General features: G+C 38.2%; 1 protein-coding gene across 2 annotated transcripts in view; it reads right to left on the bottom strand.

The window, feature by feature from the left end:
• Positions 1-10,534: 10,534 nt before the first annotated feature.
• The window catches only part of LOC135703304 (clavesin-1), a 49,405-nt gene continuing 35,359 nt past the window's right edge, over positions 10,535-24,580 (bottom strand). Inside the window, exons 1-5 of one of the 2 annotated variants that reach the window (XM_065224486.1) lie at positions 23,243-23,269; positions 11,669-11,903; positions 11,501-11,595; positions 11,096-11,440; positions 10,535-11,031 (exon numbers count right to left, since the gene is read on the bottom strand). In XM_065224486.1, the coding sequence (XP_065080558.1) occupies positions 10,729-11,031; positions 11,096-11,440; positions 11,501-11,595; positions 11,669-11,903; positions 23,243-23,254 (990 nt within the window). In that variant the 5' untranslated portion in view covers positions 23,255-23,269 and the 3' untranslated portion in view covers positions 10,535-10,728. Of the gene's footprint in view, positions 11,032-11,095; positions 11,441-11,500; positions 11,596-11,668; positions 11,904-23,242; positions 23,270-24,580 lie in introns of those variants that run through there. The other variant, XM_065224487.1, reaches the window with a different exon arrangement.

Raw genomic sequence — 24,580 nt, 5'->3', positions numbered from 1 at the left:
AAGCTTGCATGGCTTTCAAAATGTATGTAGCAATTACATTTACATTTACATGCATTTGTAGTCATGCATAACATCATACCCCATGGAGCATAAATTAGACAAATCATTCCGTGACAATCGACTCTCTTCGAGTCGTTATTGAGGGGTCGATCTATATGCATTGAGTTTTCAAAGTGTAGAATATCAAATCAGGGTGAAAATTATCGAGTGGCCTTCGAAAATAATTTATCACTACACAGCAAAAGTGGATGTACTTCAATCTTGTAAAAAATATGGTGTAATATTATTTGTCAAAAAGGACAAAATTATCATTAATGCAGTGCATGAACTGACATTACGCTGCTTTTACTGCATTTGTTTATGTTTGTGGTCATACAAATTACATGAGAATTTCGACATGATTCAAGTGCATCCTCTTGGATGTAATATTAAAATTATTTTTTTGTTGAGTACTGTTGCATGAGTGATCAATGAACCATGTTCCTATAGATGAAATAGTCACTCAAACTTCACAAATTATCAAAATTTTACATATAACTCTTTACAAAAAATTAGGTGAACGATTTTTTGCTGCGGGGAAGCAAACAATGTGTGAAGTTAATAGATCGTTCCATCGAATGAATGTTGAGATCTCTGCTCTCAAAATCGCAATATGTGAAGGCCAAATAGTTGATTTGAAGATTCTGTAAAGTGGTTCCTTATCTATGATCTACTGCATTCTCTCAACTCCAGTGTCATCTCACTCGAGAAAATGAAGGCAAGGTTAAATAAACGAAAAGGAATTGCAAAAATCGATTTAGGCAGACATGACTTACCTGAGCATTAGACTGATGCAAAATTTGACATTTTCGGTCCACAGTGCTTAAATGTTTTCAAATCGTGTCCTGATGAGCCTCCCAAAGTTACGACTCATTTGGTTAGAAACAGACTTCGCACAAGCCATTTGAAGTTTACATGTAAATTACTATGGGAAATCTCAACTTTTTGTTCATTGCCGTCTAGTCTTTTTCCATATTGAGCTGCGAAACAGATCGATAGCCATTCTTATAGAAAATTTTCTCAGCTACAACTTTGCTGAAAATTGTTTCTACGTAAAACGGGACAGGAAAAAGTTATTAATTATTTAAGAGATTGGTAAACTTATGCCATGATCAAGCAACTGCTCTGTAGGCAACACTGTATTTTGCAGTGTGACATAGTAGCCATGATTTTTGTGTCCTATTCAACGCCCCAGAAACACCAATGTTGCCTGCTGAGCAGTTGATTGAGCATGATCATAAGACATCTGTGCATTGAACCATTGATAACTTTCTATCCTTGCATTTAAAAAAAAGTGGCCTTGTAGCTGGAAAAATTTCCTACAAGTACAGTTGAAAATTTTTGAAGCAGACCGATATAGTGAAGATAGACATGAACAAAAATCTTTGTTTTACTATAGTAATTCTCATACAAACTTCAAATGGTTTGTGCCATCTCAGTTTCTCACCAAATGGGTTCAAAATTTGAGAGGTTAGTCAGGATCCGATTTGGAATCGTTTAAGTTTAATGGAGCGAAAATTTTAAATTTTGCATCACTCTACTGAGCATCCGTAGTGGTGCACAGAGCCTACAAAGAAGGCTTCCACTGACGACGAATGGCCACTTATGCGTTGGCCTGGGACCTTTGTTGAAGTTCCCCACCATGAGCTCCTGGTTGGTAAGCTCCTGCTGCGATTCCATCATTCCATTAAATCGCATGTTGTAGATTTTGTGTTTGCCCTTTCGAAGTGTATGCTTATTGAAGAGTTTTAGATATATTTATCATTTGTGACTGACAAATGACAAATAAGTGAAATAATACTGGGGTGATCAGTAACAGCCAGCAACAAAATGATGATTTTTGACATCTTTGTCGGCAACATATACGTAAAGTAATGGAAAAATTTATGTTATTTCATCACATTGTTCTGATCATGTTTTGTCGCAGAAAAATTTCGTCACGGCAATCTTCGTATGCGACAAGGAACAGTGAGCTAATTACCTTCGATGGTTGTTGGCTTGATGGTTGATTATTCCCGACACTCGTAGAGTCATGCACCGGGTGGATTTGGCGGTGTAAATACTATCCCTTGGTCCTTATTTTTTGGGATTTGCTTCTAGGTAGGCGAGAATATATCCATCAGATACAAAAACTTCTTCCTGCTTCTTAAAATCACACACCCGACGTACACAGTTCGAAAAAGTAGTGTAAATTTCTATATTCAATAAACATAAATGGAGCGTCACATTTTTTTCTACCTTGATTTTTTTTTTTTTTTTTTCTACCTTGACTATTAAATTTTCTTAGTAGTTAGTTTTCTGATCATACCTCATAAACGGCATAAAACACCATATTGAAATTATAACCAATGTAAAAAAATTTTAAGCATAAAATTTTTTTTGCGAAGATTTGCATCACTGAAAAAAATGTTCTCCTGCTTTTCTTTGTGATTTTCCTCCATAGTGAAAATTTTCATGGGAAACATTTTACAAATAATATGTTAGATGGATTGCTGAGATTACTTCAATGTTTGGTTGATAAGTTATGAATTTTCAAAGTACATGATGCCTAGGAAAATCCAAAAACGTAATGTGTTCCGGGAAAGCTGCTTCATTTATTTTTTCAATAGTTGTTTCATTCATATGATCATAATCCCTTCATAAGAACGAAATTTCATAGCACTCTGAGAACCTTCGGCCCATTTTGTCTGTTAATTTAAAAAATTCCCTAGATCAAATGGGTAGTTTTGATGAAAATGAAATGTCAGCCATATGTCGGCACTCGACCACAGTATTTTTCAAGTTTTGTAAAACCATGCATATTTTTTTTGTAAAAATATTTTATCCTTGAAGCCAGCATATTTGAAAACTCCAACTTATTTAATCAAGTTCAAATTGTTTTCTAATTACATTGTTTTTGTAAGCCTATGATTCCTATGTGTTTTCCCACATGATTTTTTTCTTCTGTGTCAAATATCTTGAATTATTATTGCGCTTAATTTGCCTTATTATCTCCCTTACAACTTTACAGGACTTCTGTTAAATTTTCTCTGTAATTTTAACAAAATATAAATGTTTTGAACATGAATCCCTTATTGCTCCCTTAGATTCGGCACACCTTCGGCACAATCTCGTAGGCATTGGATTGTTGTAAATAAAATGGGAGCACTGCTGGACAACTGTCATTAAAGTTGTTCACATCATTACGTGTTGTTTGGCTGTATATTCAGGAACATACTCTAATTGAATACATCAGAGGAACTCAGACCAGCAGTTCACTCATAGATCTAAAACAAAATGTAGGTTCTAGAGTGGGCTCAAGAGATAGAGGCAGTTAATTAAACCCGATTAGTACCCTTAATTCAAATAATGCTGCAAATCACACAAAATAAACTAAAGAAGTCTATTCATCATCCTCTATAGTCGGTCTCCAACAATGCTCCCCACTGGTTCCAACTCTTTGCGGCAACTGATAAACCGATGCATTTCACATCACGGCTAGGTTTCTGGCGAGAGCATTATAAAACACTAAAACACAGGACTTTTATTACCCTATGAACACAAAACACAAAAATTTCGCACACCCGCCACTTCCCGCGTCATCTTCAAACCGATTTATCTTTGCGATTTTAAACCAAAACATTCAAGGTGTCAAAAATACCGGGTTGCTGGGATGGGTATTTTACAAACAATCGCAGCTTGCTCTATGGCCGCGGCCAGGGTAGACGCGACCCGATGTGACTCACGCAAGAAATAATAATTAATAATAAGATTATTTGGAATTGGTCACACCGTGTCGCGAATCGCGTCTACCCTGGCCGTACCCTATGACCGGCACAATCGGCACACCGACAAAAAAGATGACCCAAGATTGACGTGCGGGGTGACCTACCCCTTGATTTGAGGGTTACTTTTCATTTTTTTTTCAGTTACAAAACAGCAAAAAATAAATTTTAATATTACATCCATGAGGATGCACTTCAATCATGTCGAAAATCTAATGTAATTTTTAAAGCCACAAAAATAAACAAATGTAGTAAAAGCAGCGTAATGTCAGTTCATACACTGTATTAACGATAGTTTTGTCCTTTTTAGTAAGTAATATTACACCGCATTTTTGGCACACTTTGATGTGATATCAAAATTATTTTTTTGCTGTGAATACAAAAATAGTTAAAATAGCGGCGCGCAAGGTGTAGTAGTAAGCGTGATTGCATCTCACTCTAAAATGCCTGAGTTCAGTCCCAGTCGGCGCCGCCGGGATTTTCTGAGACATAAAATCTCTGATCACGTCTTCCTACGGAAGGGAAGTAAAGCCGTTGATCCCCGGTCCATGAGTTGATGGGTCGGTAGGTAGGGTCCAGGTGTGGGAGCTGCCTTCCTGGCGTCGGTAGCATTGGTACTCAGTATGGAAAACAAGATCGACGGATTAGAACCGGATCTGATGCGTTGCGGAAAAGTGACAGCTAAATCTATTGTCTAATTGTCAAATTTACGTCAAAGCAACGCAAACGGATCTAATGTGGGTGCCCATTTAGAAAAAAAAACAATCTAAATTATGTGCTGTACGAGGTGTGTGTCAATTTTGACTTTATTTATTTCTATGGCCCTCAAGGCAATGCATAACTGACCGTTTGAATTTTCCTAGCTTGAGAAAGCCATAAAAATAAATCTTCCTACATACCAGACATTATAAAAAAATATTCATAACAGACGCGAAATTCAGCTCATTCAAACGTACTTTTCTTCGAATAACGAACATTTCCGTCTTGGATTACTAAATGACATGTTTGTTTACGTCTCATCCTTTATATCAAAGATGGATTCCGTCACGTGCAAAATTAGTTATTTCTAAATGTGTAGTTTTGTGCATACGTGTTTCATTCTTTGTTGTTTTCAGAGCCCTTCTATAGGCAAATTTTTTTTAAAGGAATGGTTTCGCCGACAAATTGATCAAATACACTCTATAGCCATCATAACCTTATCGGTGTTTTGGTTTAATTGAACTACACAGTTAGAAAAAATCATGTAAATTTAGAAGCCTGAGACTGACATAGCCTGATAACTATAGCCTGTGGATCTCGTCTTGCATTTCAGAATTTATTAATTTCAATGAATTTCAATATTTCTAGCTCATATTTATTCAAACAGTGGATCCCATAAGCACTAGCGTATATAGAGACATTGTTCACGGAAACCTTTTTCTCACACTAGGTATTTATTTCTTCATTTTGCATTTTCACTAGCACTTAACTGACTATAACTCAGCAAGCATTGAACTACATTTTCAAGACTTCTAGACGATGACAGTTCTGCCCCATACCCATTACTAATAGCCTCTAATAGCCAATAATTATTCGTTTATTATTCAGTTCCATCCTGGATCGGGCATCAAGATTGGGTCTGCTTGTTTTCTGACAAACGTCAGTTTGCTCGTTGGTTTTTAAAACCTAGCTCACTTTGAGGTTCGCACTGACAAAAAGTTCGGTTTCGATAATAAACGAATTCGCTATAAACCTTGTCTTTTAATTATGTTTCAACTCAGAATCAATCAACTGCTAAAAGCGATTACTGTCAACCTATCCGAGAGATCTTATTAAACAAATATTTCGTTGGAAGCTCTGGCGGCACGTTTCCCAACGAAACGGAGATAGATGTGCCTCAAACGCTAAGCTACCATAACATTAGGTAATTTCTCGAAAAGAACAAGCTTGTACTAAAATCACCTATAGAATAACATTGAGCAATTTCATCGCACCCGTATACGGCAGCTGCTAATCATTAGCTGGAACATACGTAGAGAAGTATGGTATGATATCATAAAATGCGTCCAATAAATTATAATAGGCTAGCACAAATCGTGACCCAACAAATAAGTTGCCTGTGTTTGCGTTTTCATTCGATGACAAATTACTCGCAAGTTTGCTGTTTCCTTTTAGCTAGCTGAACGTTGCTGATGCATTCTCAATTTTCTTACAAACATTGAACAACGGCCCACGAAAAAAAGAAGCCCCTGGCAAGTTCAACGTCCTGCGACACGCTGACTGCTGGAACCACGAGCCAAACGGAAAACTGACTGTAGTTACCGACTGCCAAAAAAATCGCAAAAAAGATTACATCGGCAAAAGTTTGTACTGAAACTGGGCTTGCAAGTTCATTCAGATTGCATACAAAGAAATTATCGAAAGAACTATTTTGATACAGAATAATCTTTCTTGCCACTTTCTAGGAAACGAACAAGTCCTGTTTGTTGCTTAGAAATCAACTCCAACTTCAACTTCGAAGGTTGTACCTACCTGCCATACCGGATTGTTAATATCCAGCGCAGATCGTGAATAATTCATGATTTGGAATTGTGCATTCAAGCCTTTCGACGTCATCATTCCGGTACGGTGGAGCTTTAAGCGAAAGAAAAACGAACCACATGGACGATGAGATTAACTGAAAATTGAGTTGAATTCGAGTAAATTTGATTATGGCGAAAAACGACAGAAATTGTACTCAGTTAGGAGAATACTAATAGACTGAGTTAAACCTCTCTCGATTTTCGTCACATTCGAGTAGGGTTTCCTGGAACAGCTCGAAAAATGACATTGACTTTGTGAGAAAATCCACTTTTAGCCAAATTGAGAAGAATTCAACTCAATGTTGGGTCAATCTCATCGCCAGTGCATTATCATCATCATTTCAGTCGAGACACCACGAGTACCTCAACTCACGACCGATTAAACCAACTCAAATTCACTAAAATCACTTAAACTATAGTCGTTATATTTAAAGGCTAGCGGATAGAATCTCGGGAACCAATTGATCATATCACGACCAACAACATAGAAGAGCATATAAGCGTTTGCGAACAAAGGTTTGGAAACCCCTTTCTCGTGATTCAAAACTCGCCTACGTAAACCAACACCATCATCGGGTTGGGGAAAGTTTCTCCTATCCGATGATGCTGTTAATTTGCGTTGGCGAGGAAAAAACTATCAAAGTTTTGTTTATAGAAGTTGGTAGTACCTTTTCAATTGTTTGTATACGATATATTGAACTGGTTCCGGTTTTTGAAAGATCAAAATTCTATCCGCCAGACTATAAATATAGCGACTATAGCTAAATCGTGTTCTCATAGACTGAAAAAAAAATCTGCTCGAACATGAGGTCTCATCGGCCGTGAGCCTACCATGCACCAGTGGTGCCTACTTGAAGGAGTTTTATAGCTGCGACTGCGGTTGCCGCTGAAAAGGAACGATTGGAAATCGGTCATTGATTTTTATAGAGATTTTAAATAGAGCTAATATACTATAGAGGAAGAATAGCGCTGCCGTCGCTGTCGAAACATCTTTTCCTTACATCTAATAGGGACACAACTGTCAAAGCGAGAAAAAACTATGCAGTTTGACAGTTCTGTACCCGGTATTATTCAACATCACAACAAAGGGAACACCAGCGCTATTCTTCCTCTATAGTATATTAGCTGTATTAGATTTTCACGTCCGGTTATAATTGGTTCACATCGTTAGACGCCGTGCACGCCCTCCCCATGGACATGGAGGTTGACGGTACTGAAACAAAGGGTTATGTTTATTTTCTTTATATTTGCAACGATGATGATTTCCTATAGTGACACATATCACCTTCTTAATGCTTCAGTATGCCTCAAACGATTAATTCTTGGTTGTTAATAGAACTTCCTTGATGAAATCGGCTGCTTCATGCAGACTGAGCAATTCTGATTATAGTATCAGATTTGTTCTGTACAGAGGAACTGGAAGGGTTTATTAGAAACTTCTCACCAATCTTAAGTCCTTAATCCTTAAGTCAATTAGCATTAGCATACAATAAAAGAGATTTAATATTACTTGCTCGTTTTTGCGTAAAATAATCAAAATTTATTTTACTTGTAATAACCTTTGAAAGTTTTTTTCATGTTTTTTTTTTTTTTGATTTGAAAATTTTTCCAGTTTGGTTAGAAGTTTCGAAGCTAACGCATGTCCACAGGCTTAATAGAAAGATAGGCAGAAAAAGTTTATCATGAAGCATGGTTGCATCACAGACAAACAGACGTAACTCTTCATTGTGTATCTTCGTTCACGCATTTAACGGTTGATTTGAATATTATCAGATCCGCGAACTACTCGCCGCAGCGCTGGCATCGGATCACTTTGACGTTTCTATACATTCTATAGAACTTTTATGCAATATTGTTTGCGAGTTAGCAAGCATGCTTGTTTTCCGCGAGAAGCATGAAAGATGTCACTATGTCCTATGTTTTGAGATACTATGTTTTCAAGAAAAACTTTCTCAAAGAGTTACGTCTGTTTGTCTGTGGTTGCATGTAGGGTTGCTTCCACTCACTTGCTATAGATGCGTGATTTTCGGAGTTTTGAATGCGTTAGATGTTGTAATGGAGATTTGTGTTGTTGGATGCAGGAGGATATTGGAGGGTGGGTGTTTGACGCATAGAGCCTGTCAATTTCGCTTTCAGAGTGTCGCAGTCAGCGGTTTTATGATTCGTGAGCGCTCGCCATTCGTAGAATCGTTGATTGTGACTGCAAGTGGATTTGGCGGGTTTTGTGTGTCGGACGTTTGCTTTTTGGCCTCTTTTTGTGTCTAACATGTGCAGAGTTTCATTATAGCGTCTAATGGTTTTGAGATTCCTGGTTGCGTGAAATACATTTGTGAGAATATTTTTTTATTGAGATTTTAGTAGTCACGTTTTGTTTGTAGTTTATATTTTATTTCTTTCATGTAATTATCGTAAATAATAGTTATTCAATAATAGATATTTTATCCACAGACAAACAGACATAACACATTGAATATTTTTCACTGTAAAACATCGTCGCTAAAACATTACCGCCATCTGTTGAGTACACTGTGGTGGGCACTACGCTGAACAGATGGTGGTAGTGTGTACACGTCAAATGCAAGGGAATTGACTATGCGCGCCACAGGTGGCGGTACTACCAACTACGATACTTTTAAATTTTCCGTTAAATGGTTGTTCGATGAACAACTTTTGAGTGTTATGTCTGTTTGTCTGTGTTTTATCCATATCTTCGTACTTTGATGCGAAGCGCTCTGGATTATGAGATGCTCGATGACTCTGGAGGGATCGATTTTGCTTACTGAGCAGAAAATCATGGATTTAACCCCAAGCTCTTCCACAGCACAATAAATCGCCACCATCATTTGTATATTTGATATTGAACATTATCCTCGGAAACTATTTGCATATCAGACGAAAACGTAGTCCTGTATTTTTGCGAAGCGTTATGGTTCTGAGATGCTCGATGACCCTGGAGGGATCGTTTTTGCTTACTGAGCAGAAAATCATGGGTTTAATCCCAAGCTCTCCGTCATGACTCTTAAAATTCATGATCACTAAACAAAATGAATATGTTCTTTCGATAGCCGGCTATCGAGAGATTAAATAAACAGCAAATAAACAATACATACTTTTGGTTGCATCGCCAACTTGAGGTGAATCCTAACCGAATACCCTTCCCAACCCTCCAACTCCGTAGCACTTATACTTGCTGGTCTTAGAGTTACCTCTATGGTCATGCTACTGTTACTCTTGTTTAGATTGGAACCAATGTTTACTCCTCAGCATTATTCCTGAAAGTAGTCTAACTGAGAATTCCAGAAGAGACGTGAGTGTCGCTAGTATCCAATCTACGAAGTATATCATAACAACGCTAACGCTAACACATCGTTAGACGCCGTGCACGGCCGATGAGACTAACTCAAAATTGAGTAGGATTTCTCTCAAAATAGTAGAAAGTGAGTAAAATTTTCCTCAAAAATATGCGTGAAAAAAAGAAAAATATTACGTCTTTTGAGTCGAATTTGTCTCAAAATTTGCAAAAAAGAGGGTACTTAGTAATAGAGTAAATTTTTCCTTGATTTTATAGGAAAAACTTCTTGAATACCGAAGAACCCCGTTGAATAGTTGAAATTGCATTTAAACGGCGCTCACTTTGAATTTGTTTAACGATTATCCCTACAGTGCCCAATGGCGCTACGCAATGTAATGTAATTGTGAGTTGATTTCGACTTACATATTGTGTAGCTTTTATCGGTCGTATAGGCTGGGTAAATTTTTCTCGATTTTTGTCATATTTGAGTACATTTTTGAGGAAAATTTGACTCACTCAGTGATGTCCAGAGTAACCAGTTATTGAAAAAAAATACTTATCTTTATTTCTTGCAAGGGGGGTAAATCAAGTGCCAAATTTACCATGACATCTCTGGGTTGCGGTCTTCATCAAAGCTACATACTTCTTATGTCAAATAAATCAACTGGTTTTTTGTGTCTGCATTCTAAGTGGAATTAGAAAGTCGAGCATAAATATCATAGTTGTTCGAATCGATTATGCAGAAATCATTTAAATTGACAACTAATCCAATAAACATATACATTTATTGACGGATAGATAGTGCTGTGATAGCTTTTTTTAATAGACAGCCAGCCCTTCGATTTTACGTAAATTTATTATTTCGTGTATATTTGTACAAAATCTATTGCAGTGGAATGCTAGCTCCCACTGTAAAAAGGCACAAAATTCGTCCAAAGTGACGCTACCTTCATTCTATACCCTAAGAACAGGAAACCCCATCAATAAAACTATTTACTCAAATCGCAAATCGTGTAGCAGTCGCATATTGATAGATCACAGACACGTCACCACGTTTAAACGTGTGCTTTGGTTATTCCTCGCTGGCTGGATCAGCCACATACCCCAGCTGTTCCAACTCGTGAACCACCTTCTCAATCCCACATAGGTGATCTAACCAATAGGTGTACGAATACTCCGGTTTCGTACCACCGTATCGTTCCGGAAGGAACTCCGGATCGATGTGTTTGTGCAGCGACGCCCGATCCGTACCGTGGAAGAAAAGCTGTTCCCGCATTCGATCATTCAGCATAGGTTTTAACACCTGAAAAGCGGTATCGAATACCCAACCCTGGTTTACGATATGGATCTCCGTAGTCCGAACTGGCATACAAGTCTGGAGTTTTAATTAATTAATAAAATAATTGGTGGTGCCTTTCCACAGCTTCGTAGATGCTTACCACCAGTAGAGCGATGATCTTCTGTGCCACCGATGGACTCATGTGCCATGCGTGGTTCAGTGAGAAACCTTCCATGTCCATGATGCCAACTCCACCAACAACCTGGGACACCGGTTCTAGAGAGCCTACTTCCAACATTAGAAGTGTCGCTTTGAAGAGATCATTCACCGGAACCTTTGATGGTCGCCAGTTGCCAAATTTGAAAAACAGCACACGCCTACCCTCCTGGTTGCGGTAGGGTGAGATCGACATAATATTGTCGTCCCCGAGTGACCGAAGCGTCATGGGATTAACGTTCTCGTAAAGCTCTACGTTGCTATCCCGGAATTGATAGTATCGGCACATCTGCAATCAATCAGGTTTATAGGATTGAACTAATTTAGGAATTTGGTAGAAAGATCATACCAGTTTGTAAGCGTTCTCCACCTTCCAGAAGCGAGCTCTTAGGAATCTTATCAGGTAATCATCATCCATCCGGTGGGGTTGACAGCCTCCTCGTTCTGTAATAATAAAAAGTATCATTATGATTCACCGTGTTTCATTTCCCGACACAACAATTCAACTTCAACTAACCGTAAATCATATCCCTCAGCTCCTGAACCTTCTGGCATGTCTTCTCCGGATCTTCACCCTGCTTGCAAGCTACCTCTAAGATCTTCGGTGGCAGATCTTTGTCCATCTCAAGCATATGCTTGACACCCTCCGGTTCTGGCATTCTGTTCAGAATCGTCGGTGGCTTCCACAGGTGTCCACTGATGAACGGTTTGGCCGGAGGTCGAATGACGACCTTATTCTTCGGTTTTGCCTTCTGCAATGATAAGAGTGGAATGTTTGAGTTAAAGCTGAAGTTCTCAAGCCCGCTGAATGATTGATCACTTTAAACAAACAGCGTCTAATTTGCATAATCATGTCCAATCAAGCAGTGAGTTTTCACTATTCGCAACGTGACTGGATCGTGACGATAAAAGCTTACCATTTAAGCATGTTTATCTTTTATTACGAGGATATTACTTAAAATTACGTGGTAGAGCAAAATCTATTTCCTGATTTCCGAATATCATCAATCTGAAAAAAGTAACCGTTATTTTTTTTTCTCCCCGTAGGATTGCAATGATCGGGGTTGATGAGAAAAATTTTCAAGTGTCTACGATGCCGGACGGATTAGTCTATGATAACCAATTAAACACCGGATTCACGATCTTGATTAATCATAATCTTCTTGAAAATCTTTATGGTTCGGTAATCGCTGGTCTGTCTTTGTCTATGTCTTCTTCTCATTCGTACGTCAGTTTTAATGTCTGGATGTTTTCTTGTCCAATGTCATGATGTGTTTGTGTGTGTGCGTGTGTATGTGCGTGTGTATGTGTGTGTTTTATGTGTGTTTGCACAAAATGATTATATTTCTTCCTCATCTCCTAGTTTTAACTGCGTTCAAGAATAATTAACTAAAAAAAAAACAAATAAAAAACGTTGCAAAAGTTCATACCATAACATATCTAACTTACTATGCAAATTTGTTGACTAATACCTAAATGTAATTTTTAATGTTATGACGATAAGTTGCTCAAAATAGCAGCCTGTAATTCCGTACCAGAATCCGCCTCAAATGTAATGTCTTTTTAGGATTCGTAGAAGCAAACTGGTGCTAAAAGCAAAATAGTTACATAAAAATACTGCCTAAATCGTTCACAACCAGAGCCGGACCACTGATGAAAACCAAAACTACAACCCTGAAAAACGTATCGGTATTTTCGAAGGTGAACACTCCGCAACCTATTCTTGCTAGTGATTCTGTTCAATTGTTAGGTATCCAAATTATAGTCATTCTTAAATTTATTATTGAATACATGGATGAATTTGCTATTATTGAATAACTTTTATTTACGATAATTACATGAAAGAAATAAAATATAAACTACAAACAAAACTATCAATAAAAACATATTCTCACAAATGTATTTCACGCGCCCAGGAATCTCAAAACCATTAGACCTATAATGATACTCTGCACATGTTAGACACAAGAAGAGGCCAAAAGGCAAGCGCCCGACACACAAAACCTGTCAAATCCACTTGCAGTCACAGTCAACGATTCTACGAATCGCGAGCGCTCACGAATTATAAAACCGCTGATTGCGAAATTCTGAAAGCGAAACTGACAGGCTCCAATCTCCTTCCGTATCCAACAACACAAATCTCCACTACAACATCTAACGAAATCAAAACTCCGAAAATCACTCATCTATAGCAAGTGCATGCAACCATTCTTCATGATACACTTTTTCTGCCTGCCTATTTTTCTATTAGGCCTGTGGACATGCGTTATAACCAAACTGGGAAATCTATCAAAAACATTTAATGGTAATAACAAGTAAAATAAATATTGATTATTTTACGCAAAAACGAGCAAGTAATATTAAATCTTTTGTATCGTATGCTAATGCCAATTGACTGTAACAAAAATAATAGGCTAAAATAAAATAAAATGAGATGCAAAATTTACTAGAAGATCATTACTTTATTGGTGAGAAGTTTCTAATAAGCCCTACCAGTTCCTCTGTATACACAACTAATCTGATACTATAATCAGAATTACTCAGTCTGCATGAAGCACCGGTTTCAAGAAGGAAGTTCTATGAACAACTAAGAATTAATCGTTTGAGGCATACTGAAGCATTAAGAAGGTGATATCGTCGTTGCAAATATAAAGAAATTAAACATAACCCTTTGCTTCAGTACCGTCAACCTCCATGTCCATCGGGAGGGAAGTAACCAACTAGGCCGTAATGTCAATAAACTTACCATTCTAGATAAATGGAACTTATGTTCAAGAGTCTTAAACTTAGCTCATGAATGAATAAACCCAACAAACAATTTTAGCTGCAGACTAGCTTATACAGGCAAAAATTAGCTGTATAAGCCAATTTTTGGCTGTATAAGCTAATCTGCAGCTAAAATTGTTAGTTGGGAAGGACACTACCCAACAAATTAATATAATTTCGGCAAGCGAAATTTGCCAACTCGTGCCACCTAAACCTTCTTCAAGAACGCTCTATCTGGGTCAACGCATATTGTCCATATTGAGAAAGTTCATGTGGTTACGTCGTGGCCAGCCGAAGCATGCGCAAGGGTCTACAGTGAATGCTGCCAAACAATAACACTAACGAAGTAACGAAATACTACTCTACTCATATTTCGGTGTGCTCACCTTCAAAAGAAGTTCAGCGCATAATTATAGTTGCCGAAAAAAATGATCGATTATAATAAATGTCCAGATACAGTGCGTTGTGCACATGGCTGTATATGTACAAAATGCAACAGGAATCCCCCGAACAGTGCGGTTGGATTTCAAATTACTTAGTTAGTTTTTATCGACTGTACTGAATTTTCAAAGGTGAAATAGTTTAGGATTGAAACATGACATGAGAAAAAAAACATCCCGATTGGTTGGGAAACAATCTAAACACAGCGGTAAGAAATTCAAATTACCCTCCGCACTCTTCGGGGGATTCCTGTGTATACAATCAAAGTGCCGGGTAAGCCAAAGTGCCCATTCGTCTACGAGCGGTTCGTGTATAGACAAGTTTTGGTTGACTGATGTCTAATAAAGTGTTTTATTGCAAGATCGCTCGGAGTGGTCAGCGTATGTAATAAATCGGTGGTGCACAGATAATTACACCAACTCCGACTATTGAGGAGGCTTTCTTTCAGTATTTTTTGCGAATTGGCATTGAATTTTTCTGTTACCATTGGATTGTGAACTGTTTATGGCGCGTGTGCAGGCTAGCGGAACATTCTTTCCTTTATTTAACGTCGGTCTCTGTTCCGAAATCTAGTGCCAATCACCGACGGACATCGATTGCCATCCATTGACGGCAATCGAATATGCAGGAAGGCAGCTGACCAGCGTAGGATATCGCACCCATTCAAACCCACATGGGCCGGGACCAACGGTGTAACTTCCCTTCCGAAAGAAGACGTGACCTAAAGCGGGAGGGGGGGGGGGGGTGGTCTACATATAATTTTAAATGGTCACTTTCCTTCTTCTGAAAATAGTGAAGTTTCTTTTGACTTCCGGGTTCCTTCGATCGGAAGATTCTTTCAAATTCTCCCGGGTGTTTCTTGTAACTTCCTCACGAAGTTAACGGGAAATACTTAAGTGTGCCAAACAGGCGGAGATGTAAAATGTCCTTAATAAACAAAAAAAAACAAAAAAAATCATTACAGCTCTAAAATACTACTTTTTGAAATTATGAAACTATGAGATATTAAAATAATAGTTTTTATATGTAAGATGCAAGAAGTGGTGGTAAAGTTTATGTAAGCTACAAAAAACCAGCTAATTTTGCTTTCAGAGTGTCCCAATTAGCTATTTTAGCTGTAATGAGTAATCGTCATGGGTGAATACTATTCGTTATAGCTAATCGCTAATTGTGACACTCTGGAAGCGGAATTGACAGATTTTATGTGTCATACACACTCACCTCCTCTACTTGCATCTTACATATACAAATTTTTATTATAATATCTCATAGTTTCAAAATTTCAAAACGTAGTATTTTAGCTGTAATGAGTATGTTCAGGCCTGATGCTAAATTCATTGGTTTTAGGTCAACAGTGTCTTCGTGAAGGTTATTTTTTATTGTAGCCAATCTTTTGATTTTAAATAGATTAGGATGGTCCCTATGGTAAGTGAGATCTAAATATCAACTTTCAAAATATTTTAGAAAGGCTTTTCAAACAAAGTTGTAAAACAATTAATTTAAAGCAACCTATATTAAGAAACATACCCTCTGCCTCTGATGGCTCACGTTTTATACTGGTTTTGAGTGACCCCTAAAATTGTTTTTATTGAGTAAGTAGTATAATTGTGTGTCAATTATATACTGTATGCCCCGGGAAGTCGAGAAATTTTTCAATTCCTAAGCCGGACCGGGAATCGAACCCATCAGCATGGTCAGAAATTTTAAGCCTCAGAAAATCCCGGCGGTGCCGACTGGGATTGAACCCAGGCCTTTTTGGGTGAGGAGCAATCACGCTTACCACTACATCACCGGCACCGCTGTCTATAGTGGAATAACAGTATAAAGTAAAAAAAAAAAATAAGGATTTGTAATTTACATTTAATTTCACTACCTTATTTGCTTCTCCTTGACAGTCTACAATGTGCTGTCTTCTACAGTGTCTTGTACTCGAGTATAAGTACAAGATACTGAAGAAGTCTGCACATTGTAGACGAAATACACGTATCTGTCAAGGATAAGCAAATAAGGTAGTGGAATTAATTGGAAATTACTAACCCTTCTCTGTTTCATTATAATAAGTTCGTATTCATAGCTTCAGATTAGCTCAGTTCTAATGCATTGCTTCACACCAATGGAATAACTCCGAAAACTTTGAGCACGATTTATTCAAAGAGTGAAGCATTGCTAGTTTGACAAATTATGTGCTATTTTCGGAACAGTTGCAGAGCTCGGGAAACTCTCAAGATCTTGCATCTAAGGCAGCGGGTAATCACGAGCGTTCACGACGATATTGACAAAACAGCTTTTGCCACTATCATGAAATGAAAATGATCTTTAAAGGATGCCATGTCATTTATCAGTGATAATGCAGTCAGTGACGAACATGGGCTTTTTTGATTTCATGGGCGGTTGTCTAGGATCTCAAAGAAAATTATAAAACATATTACGCCTTCTGTCTACAAACCATGAAAACCATAAAAAAAAACAAATTTCCATGTCAAAATGGTCACCCTAATGACAAAATAAAAAATACGGTAAATATTCTGCGTTAAGAAGCAAAACTGCCAATTTTTACGAAATTCTGAGAACCACTATATCGTTTTGCTATGGAGTGGCTGAATATTGTTCCACGGCAAAGTTTGAGTAGTAAGAAACGTCATTTTGAACTGTTCAAATGATGCGATCCATTCCGAAAAATATTCCGATATCTCTGCATATAGTTCTAAAGGAATTCTCTGGAATTCTGAGAAGATTTCAATGATATTCTCAAGAAAATTCTAGGATTATTTTGAAGGGTATACCGTGAATATTTTGAGAAATATTGTAAAGAAATTTTAAAGAGATTACCTTTAGCATATTCTTGGGTGAACTATTAAAAATAACAAGTTAATAATGGAGTTTTCTAGGTAAAACCTCAAGAATATTTTAGCCGAATTTTGAAATGCGCTCTGAGTAAATGTTTGAATGATTTTAAGGAAATTTTTGATAATATTCTAAAGAAAACGTGAACTTATCAATGTAATTTAGACACCGATTTGTTTTCAATATTCCGTGCACAAGTTAAGGGTCTAGAAATTTCGTTCGTATACTTGGAAGTTTTTTCAGCTCCCCGTGTATTATAAATCTAAACAATTCTGAGACAAACTTATTCTAAATTCTGGATATAAAAAACAATATCTTGATCATGAATTTATTTTTAAATATGCCGTACATGGAGCTTCCTAGAGCTGTAAGTTTTTCTCGCAAACCCCTCCCCCAACGCCAACTTTAGACTTCTGTTCAAAAAATAAATGCACGTAAGTTTTTCACACACGCCCGAAAAGCAGTAGAGCTCCATTAACTGTAGTCAGTACAAGCGTAGCTGTAAAGCAGCCAAAGTCATTCCAATCCACAAGCCTGGCAAATACACTGCCAATGCCAAAAACTATAGCCCCATCAGCCTCTAGTCCTCTATCTCGAAGCTATTCGAAAAGTTTATACTCAGCAATCCGGGCTTAGGAAAGGCCACTCCACCATCCACCAACTCGTACGGGTTACTAACATTATCAAGTGGAACAAGTCCGTTTCCAAGACATCTACCATGGCATTGTGGGATGTTGAGAAGGTGTTCGACAATGTCTGGCATAATGGCCTCGTGTCTTCATCGATACAACTTCCCGATCTTCCTTGTGAGGCAGATCTTTCCAGGTCTTCTTGAACAATTCACCCTTTGATACGTTCAACGTTGGTGCTGGGGTTCCCCAGTGTAGCTTTTTTGGTCCTATCCTCATCAGCATCTTCACGTCAGATGTTCCTCCCCTTCCAGGTGGTGGTATTTTGTCAATGTTTACGGCTGACACTGCCATTATCTATAAAGGTCAAATGATCCGTGCTCTTACGAGAAAACTCCTACCAGACCTGATGTTATGTTCGGTTATTTGAAAAGCTGGAAGATTTGTTTCAATATAGCTAAAACACAGACCATACTATTTCCGCACTCCAATTCACCTCGGCTTGTCCCGCCTGGAAACTTGAAAGCTCTCCTTGATAACACTTCCATTGAATGGTCGAATGTAGTCGTCTACCTTGGTCTCATCTTTGATAGCAAGTTGCTGTTCCGTTCCCATGTGGACAAAACATCAATCAAGTGCAACATCTTGATTAAGTCGCTCTACCCACTTATCAACAGAAAGTCCACTCTTTCTCTTAAAAACAAACTTGCCGTCCACAAGGGGGGAGAGGTAGCTCATCGATTCTTCCGGTTCGCCTCCTAGCATCGTGCTATAAGGTACCAGGCGATAACCAGGGTAGTTGATCGATAGCTCGATGACGTCATTTCGTTGACGTATGCAATGGGAAATTCTCATAGCAGGCGTTGACGATGGGACGTTGTCGAGTTGTTGAATAGCAACTATCGTGGTAACTCACCAATTACCTGTCGATCTGCCAAATTTGGAAAGACGTCTGCATTGAATTGTCTCATATAATAATATTCCGCCCACTATATCACAAGAAATTGCGAGTAGCTGAGTAGAATGGAGATAAGTTAAGCATTGGGTACAGGACCAAGTCTCCCCTGGGTGGTGCCAAAAGATGAGCGCAATAGAATCATCAAGTTGCCATAAGGCACGGAATGAGACTATTGCATGGCTGGGTAGTCAAAGTCTTCCATTCGTTAGTCATTTCAGGTGGATTAGAACAGGTTTAGGTGGGCGTTGGCCAGATTTGGATTTTTCAGATGTAATCCTGGATAGGACCCTGTCATTGAACGTCGCGTGAAAGTGGAACTTAATGAGGGCCTAAGTACTTTTTCTTAGTTTTTAGTTTTCGGATTTGAAAGATCGTCGGTTACAGTGGCCTGCTTACTGAGCAGAAACACGCTGTCCCAGGTCCTTATATATCAAAGAGATTTATGGTAAAATCGCTTGTGTTTTGCGAAACTCGTTGTTGTCGTTGGTTCCGGGTTTGAATGGATACACAACGGTATTATGTGATATGAGGGGCTTGGTGGCCTTAGAGCAACCGTTTTTGCTTACTGAGCAAAACATCATGAGTCTAATCTCAGGCCCATCCACATTCAAGATTCGTCAATCGTTTTATTTGTTAATATGACTACATGGTAATAACAGCAACTCGATGATTAAAAAGGTGCTCGTCTGCCTAGTGGCAAACGTTTTTGCTTACTGAGCAGAAGACCGTGGGTTTAGTCCCAAGCTCCTTCGCGTTATATGATCGTTAGGACATCAATTCAGCTTATCGTTTACCAAAACGAATCCTGCTGCAAACCCAACCCTCTTATCCAACATCCCAGTGATTCCTCGTGGAAGTGCAGAGGTGTTCTCGGCTTCCATCAAAGCGAGTGTCATGTCAACACAATCCTTCACATTCCTTTCTTGACCTGTGTTCGGGCGCGGCCGGCGCTGGTATTGCCTAATTTAAGATCACCAGTTTTTACACATTGAGGATGATTGCTAGTCCCAAGCATCGTCTATTGGTTCTTTGTGTAATAACAGCTGATCTGGCAGTAACAGAGTAGCAACCTTTTTTTTTTTTTTTTTTTAAATCTTTATTTTAGAGATTTTTAGCCTGAGGCTAGTTCATCTCTTAAGAGTAGCAACCGTGGGCGGTCAATCAAGCTCAAGCTCAAAACAAACTTGCCGTCCACAAGCAAATCATTCTCCCTGCAAATCTGGGAGAGCTGTGCTAAGTGCCATCACCTAAAACTTCAAAGGATCAAGAACAAGATCCTTAGGATGATCCTCAACAGTCCCTCGCAGACTCGAAATTCTGAGATCCAGCGGCTTGATGGTCTTCAGACGCTTGAAGAGCGGAGTACGCTCATCCTCGAAAGGATCAGAGACGCCTGTTTGAGATCAAATCACCAGATCATACGCCTTGCTAATTAGGTAAAATTAAGCTAAAATTAAGCAAACGCATCCCAAAGGGTCCTGTAAACTAGTTCATAAACGTAAACACGTAAATTAGAATAAAAAATTAAACAAAGATAAAAAGCCCTTCAGGCTAATCAATTGGAATGTACGAACTATGTAAAATCATAATCAATGGAAAATAAAACGTAATTCTACTACTAGGCGGCTGGATTCGATTCCCGGTCCGGTCTAGGAATTTTTCGGGTTCTAAAATTTCTCGACTCTTCTGGGCATAGAGTATGATTCTACTTGCCATACAATATATACTCATTCAAAAATGATATAGGCTTAGAATGCTCCCAAGAAAATTAAGCAATGAACTCCAGATTGGTCAAGCGGAACTTGAATAAGACCCTATTTTCTCCAAGTTCTATAGGATAAAATATTTAAAAAAAATTCCGCGACAAAGTTCTAGTGGTAGGAAACGTCATTTAAAACTGCTCGAATGATGTGATCCATTATCAACTGTGGAAGTGCTCAAAGAACACTATAGTCACAGACAAACAGACATAACACTCGCAAGTTGTTCATCGAACAAGCATTTAACGGTCAATTTAAAGGTATCATAGTCGGTAGTACCGCCACCTGTGGCGCGCATAGTCAATGCCCTTGTGTTTGACGTTTGCACACTACCGCCATCTGTTCAGCGTACTACCCACCACAGTGTACTCAACAGATGGCGGTAATGTTTTAGCGACGATGTTTTACAGTGAGAAATATTCAATGTGTTATGTCTGTTTGTCTGTGCTATAGTTATAAGTTGAGAGCCAGTGTGAATTTGCAGTGATGACGAAACCATAAGAAGAAGAAGTAGCTTTAGAACAGTATTGGAAAACTACACTAATGAATTCGAGCTCTAGAAACCTTTAAGAAGTTCAATATTCAAATTTTAAAACCACTGCAAAATATTACTGTGTACTTATTTTTAACGCAGGAGTCTAATGAGATGCGAAACGTGCAATATTAAAACCTGAAGGATCTCAGTAATCTGGACAAGTCTAATACCCTGTTCACATTACAGCGTATATCACGTGATATACGCTGTCTTGCAATGAGCACTTATTCATCTAGTTTTCACTGGAAATCATATGTATGAGTGCTCATTGCAAGACAGTCTATATTACGTGATATAGGCTGTAATGTGAACGGGGTATAAGTAGCATTGATTTGTTGTGAATATCAATGACGTGAATTAAATAATTCAAGGGTGAATTTGCAAATAGCCGTATCTGCTTTTGTTAATAAACATTCAAAAGTCAATTTGCGGAAACACTTATCTCGTCGACGCTAACTAACACCACCATAATAATGTACGCTACCTGATGATGATGGTGTTAATTTGCCTGGACGAGCTGAATTGATCATGATTTGCAAAACCCGACCTATTTTACTATTCTACATATAAATAAGTAGGGGAAATGGCTCTAATGTTGGCCTATGGATCTAGGATTGGGCACATCGCTATTAATAAATTGTATCTAGATGAACGCGTCATTGGGACGGTACTCATGGATGTTTTTGGTAGCTATTGAAAATTTAGTCGATTGCTGAATTTATATATGGGCCCAAATTAGAGGCATTAAGGCCGACATTACATCCATTTCCCCTATTGCATTGCTGCTAGACGACATCTGCAATTGGTACGCTGTGCACTGTGCTCTCTTTGTATGCGGTTATTGAACTCGTTTTGATCTTCTCTGGGTAACTGAGATTTGAAACAAGAAACCTCTTCTTGTTGATGGGCATGAGACTCGCTTTAGATTTTGTCCGAGGAACTGGAATGTGCAAACAAGAGAAGGCGCCAAGGTTCTGATGCATGACCAAAATTCAGTGTAATCGCTTGTTTTGTCACTAAGGGACCATGCATAAATGATGTTCTATTTAAGGGGGCCGTAGAACTTTGATTGACCGTGTATTAATTACAGTCAAATTCGCTATGAATGGGCTCAAAAATTAACCAAAAATGAGGTACACCATTTAAGTATGTATGGTCCCGTAGGGAGACAAATTTTGGTCACTGCAGCCAAAACATTGCTCAATGCATGGTCCGATAGCCGGATTAACGAACCGGAAAAACAATGTTTTCACCAAACTAAACCATTAGTTTTAGGTAATGGTGTCTTAGGAAAGTATTTTCATTTGCTTTTGCCAATCTGTTGACGTGATTGAAAATAGCACGGATCCTATGGTTAGTGAGCTCTATACATTTACTTTTTAATTATAGTTAACAGACTGGCATAATCTTAATCGAAGATGTAGAGAAATTTTGGCTAAATGACGGCTTCGGCAAAACCATTGCTTATTATCGTCAAGGGGGTAAATTAAGTCATTGAGCGCCTATTTCTTAATTTTTTGCATGAGGGTACATCGTGTTTAAGAGTTTCGCATGGCCAAAATTGAACCCTCACAGACATTATTCACCCTCCTAACGATAATTGGGAAAGGTATTGCCAAGCCCATTATTTACCCTATTTGAAAAAAAAATCCTGTTTAATCGTTTTAAAATGTTTTGCAATAAGTAACTTGAAGTAACCCCTAAAATATCGGCTATATTACATTAACATTTTGTACACTGATTTCTCATAAATGATTTGCTGTAGGCACTTTCAGGAAAGGAAGAAAATCAAAATTTTGAAACAACAATCAGGATGCCAGCTTCATCTTCCTACTTGTGGTGTTCAACATTTCCTTAAAAACTCTTCCTCACTTCATCTTTCCTGGACCTGTTTCACAGGAATATTAGTGCGATATAAACACTGAACGAAGTCATCTGATTTCTCGGTACGAACAGAAACTGAGCATCTACAAGCTAGATTAATGTCCAGTCTCTATTGCTGAGACTCACCAATCTCATTGGATCCGAGATATCAACACATCAAAAACTCAATCATTTACATTTCATGCAACTTTCCACACTGGATCATCCCTCGATTTCTCTCCATGATCACTTGCTTTTGCTCTTGTAATCCCATCTTTATCCGGGTGATAATTACCATTTTGAACATCGCAGCACTCAAAACTTTTTTTTTCTAAAAACAAAAATTAATGTAATTCACCACGCGCACGTGCGTCGTCTTGCCGAATCAACCTGATTTACACAACCGTGTCGCGATTATTTTTATCCTGAGCGCCACCGCCGAGTCGACTCAATGTGTTTACAGTTACAAGTGCAATCGATGACTGGAGGTGAATTGCAGACTGCTAGCTGAGGTCCCTCGTGGGGCGATCACTCGCGACCAATAATTGTCCAGACCAGAGCAAAAGAAGCGTCGCCTTCGTACAGCCCCAAAATATGAACGTATGCATCACATACAGCTTCTACCACCGATCGTCGTCGTCGGCGGCGGCGGCGTTATCGTCACTGCACAACAGCACAGTCACTGCTGAGCGCTCTGATCCATGCGAGGTTGAATTGAAATTGTACAATCATCGCATAAACATCTTCTGCTGTAACACACAACTTTCGGCAAATATTCGATCGTGAGTTTTTTCTGCACATTTTTTTTCCGAAGCGAAGCTGTGAACTTTAAGACTTTCGTTCAGTTGTTTTCACAGGAAAACAACTTGAAATATTGATTGATTGATCCTTGAGAAGTGGAATTACCCATTGGCACTAGACGGTATATTCGTTACTATTTTAGATTGTTAGAAACATATTTACAGATGCATTGCTTCTTCTTCTTCTTCTTCTTCTTCTTCTTCTTCTACTTCTTCTATGTTTATTTAGGAGGATTTCAGCCGGAGGCTTGTTCGTCTCCGGAGATTTATTCAATACAAGACATTGTCGTAAAAGTACACCACTTCGGTTCTCAACCGGTATTGAAGTTATAGCGAGGAAAGTAAATTGCAAAGGAAAGTAAGGGACTTTAAAACTTGTTTAATTGAATGCAACTTGTTATCAAATAAAGAGGATATGCAGGTTTCCGTGTTGCCAAATTTCTTATCAAAAATGAGGATAGAACATTGGGATTTTTTTGATTTTGAACATTAATAAACTTTCAGCGGATTGCAAAAATGTTCGATTAATAAATATACAATCACAAAAATAAAAATAATACTACATGGTTCCTTATGGCAGCCCTTAAAAAATATCAAAATGATCCATACAACACCGGAAAATGCTCCATAAAAAATATCAATATGATCCATATTTTATGTAAAATTTAGCAACACAATTGTAAAAATGCACCGCTATACAGGTATATCTCGATGTAACGTAACTATCACTTTTGATTTCCATCGCTGATTTTTCGTAAACGGTCATTCAAACAAGCAAAGTAATAAAAGCAACTGGAAATACTTATTAGTATGATTCAATTGTTATTAGCGGC

The sequence above is a fragment of the Ochlerotatus camptorhynchus genome, unplaced genomic scaffold (assembly GCF_037179485.1).
Source record: "Ochlerotatus camptorhynchus isolate MF236.1 unplaced genomic scaffold, CSIRO-AGI_Acam_v1.1 ptg000211l, whole genome shotgun sequence".
NCBI lineage: Eukaryota > Metazoa > Arthropoda > Insecta > Diptera > Culicidae > Ochlerotatus > Ochlerotatus camptorhynchus.
Note: the sequence above shows the minus strand (reverse complement) of the source record. Positions and strands in the feature narration are given on the sequence as shown.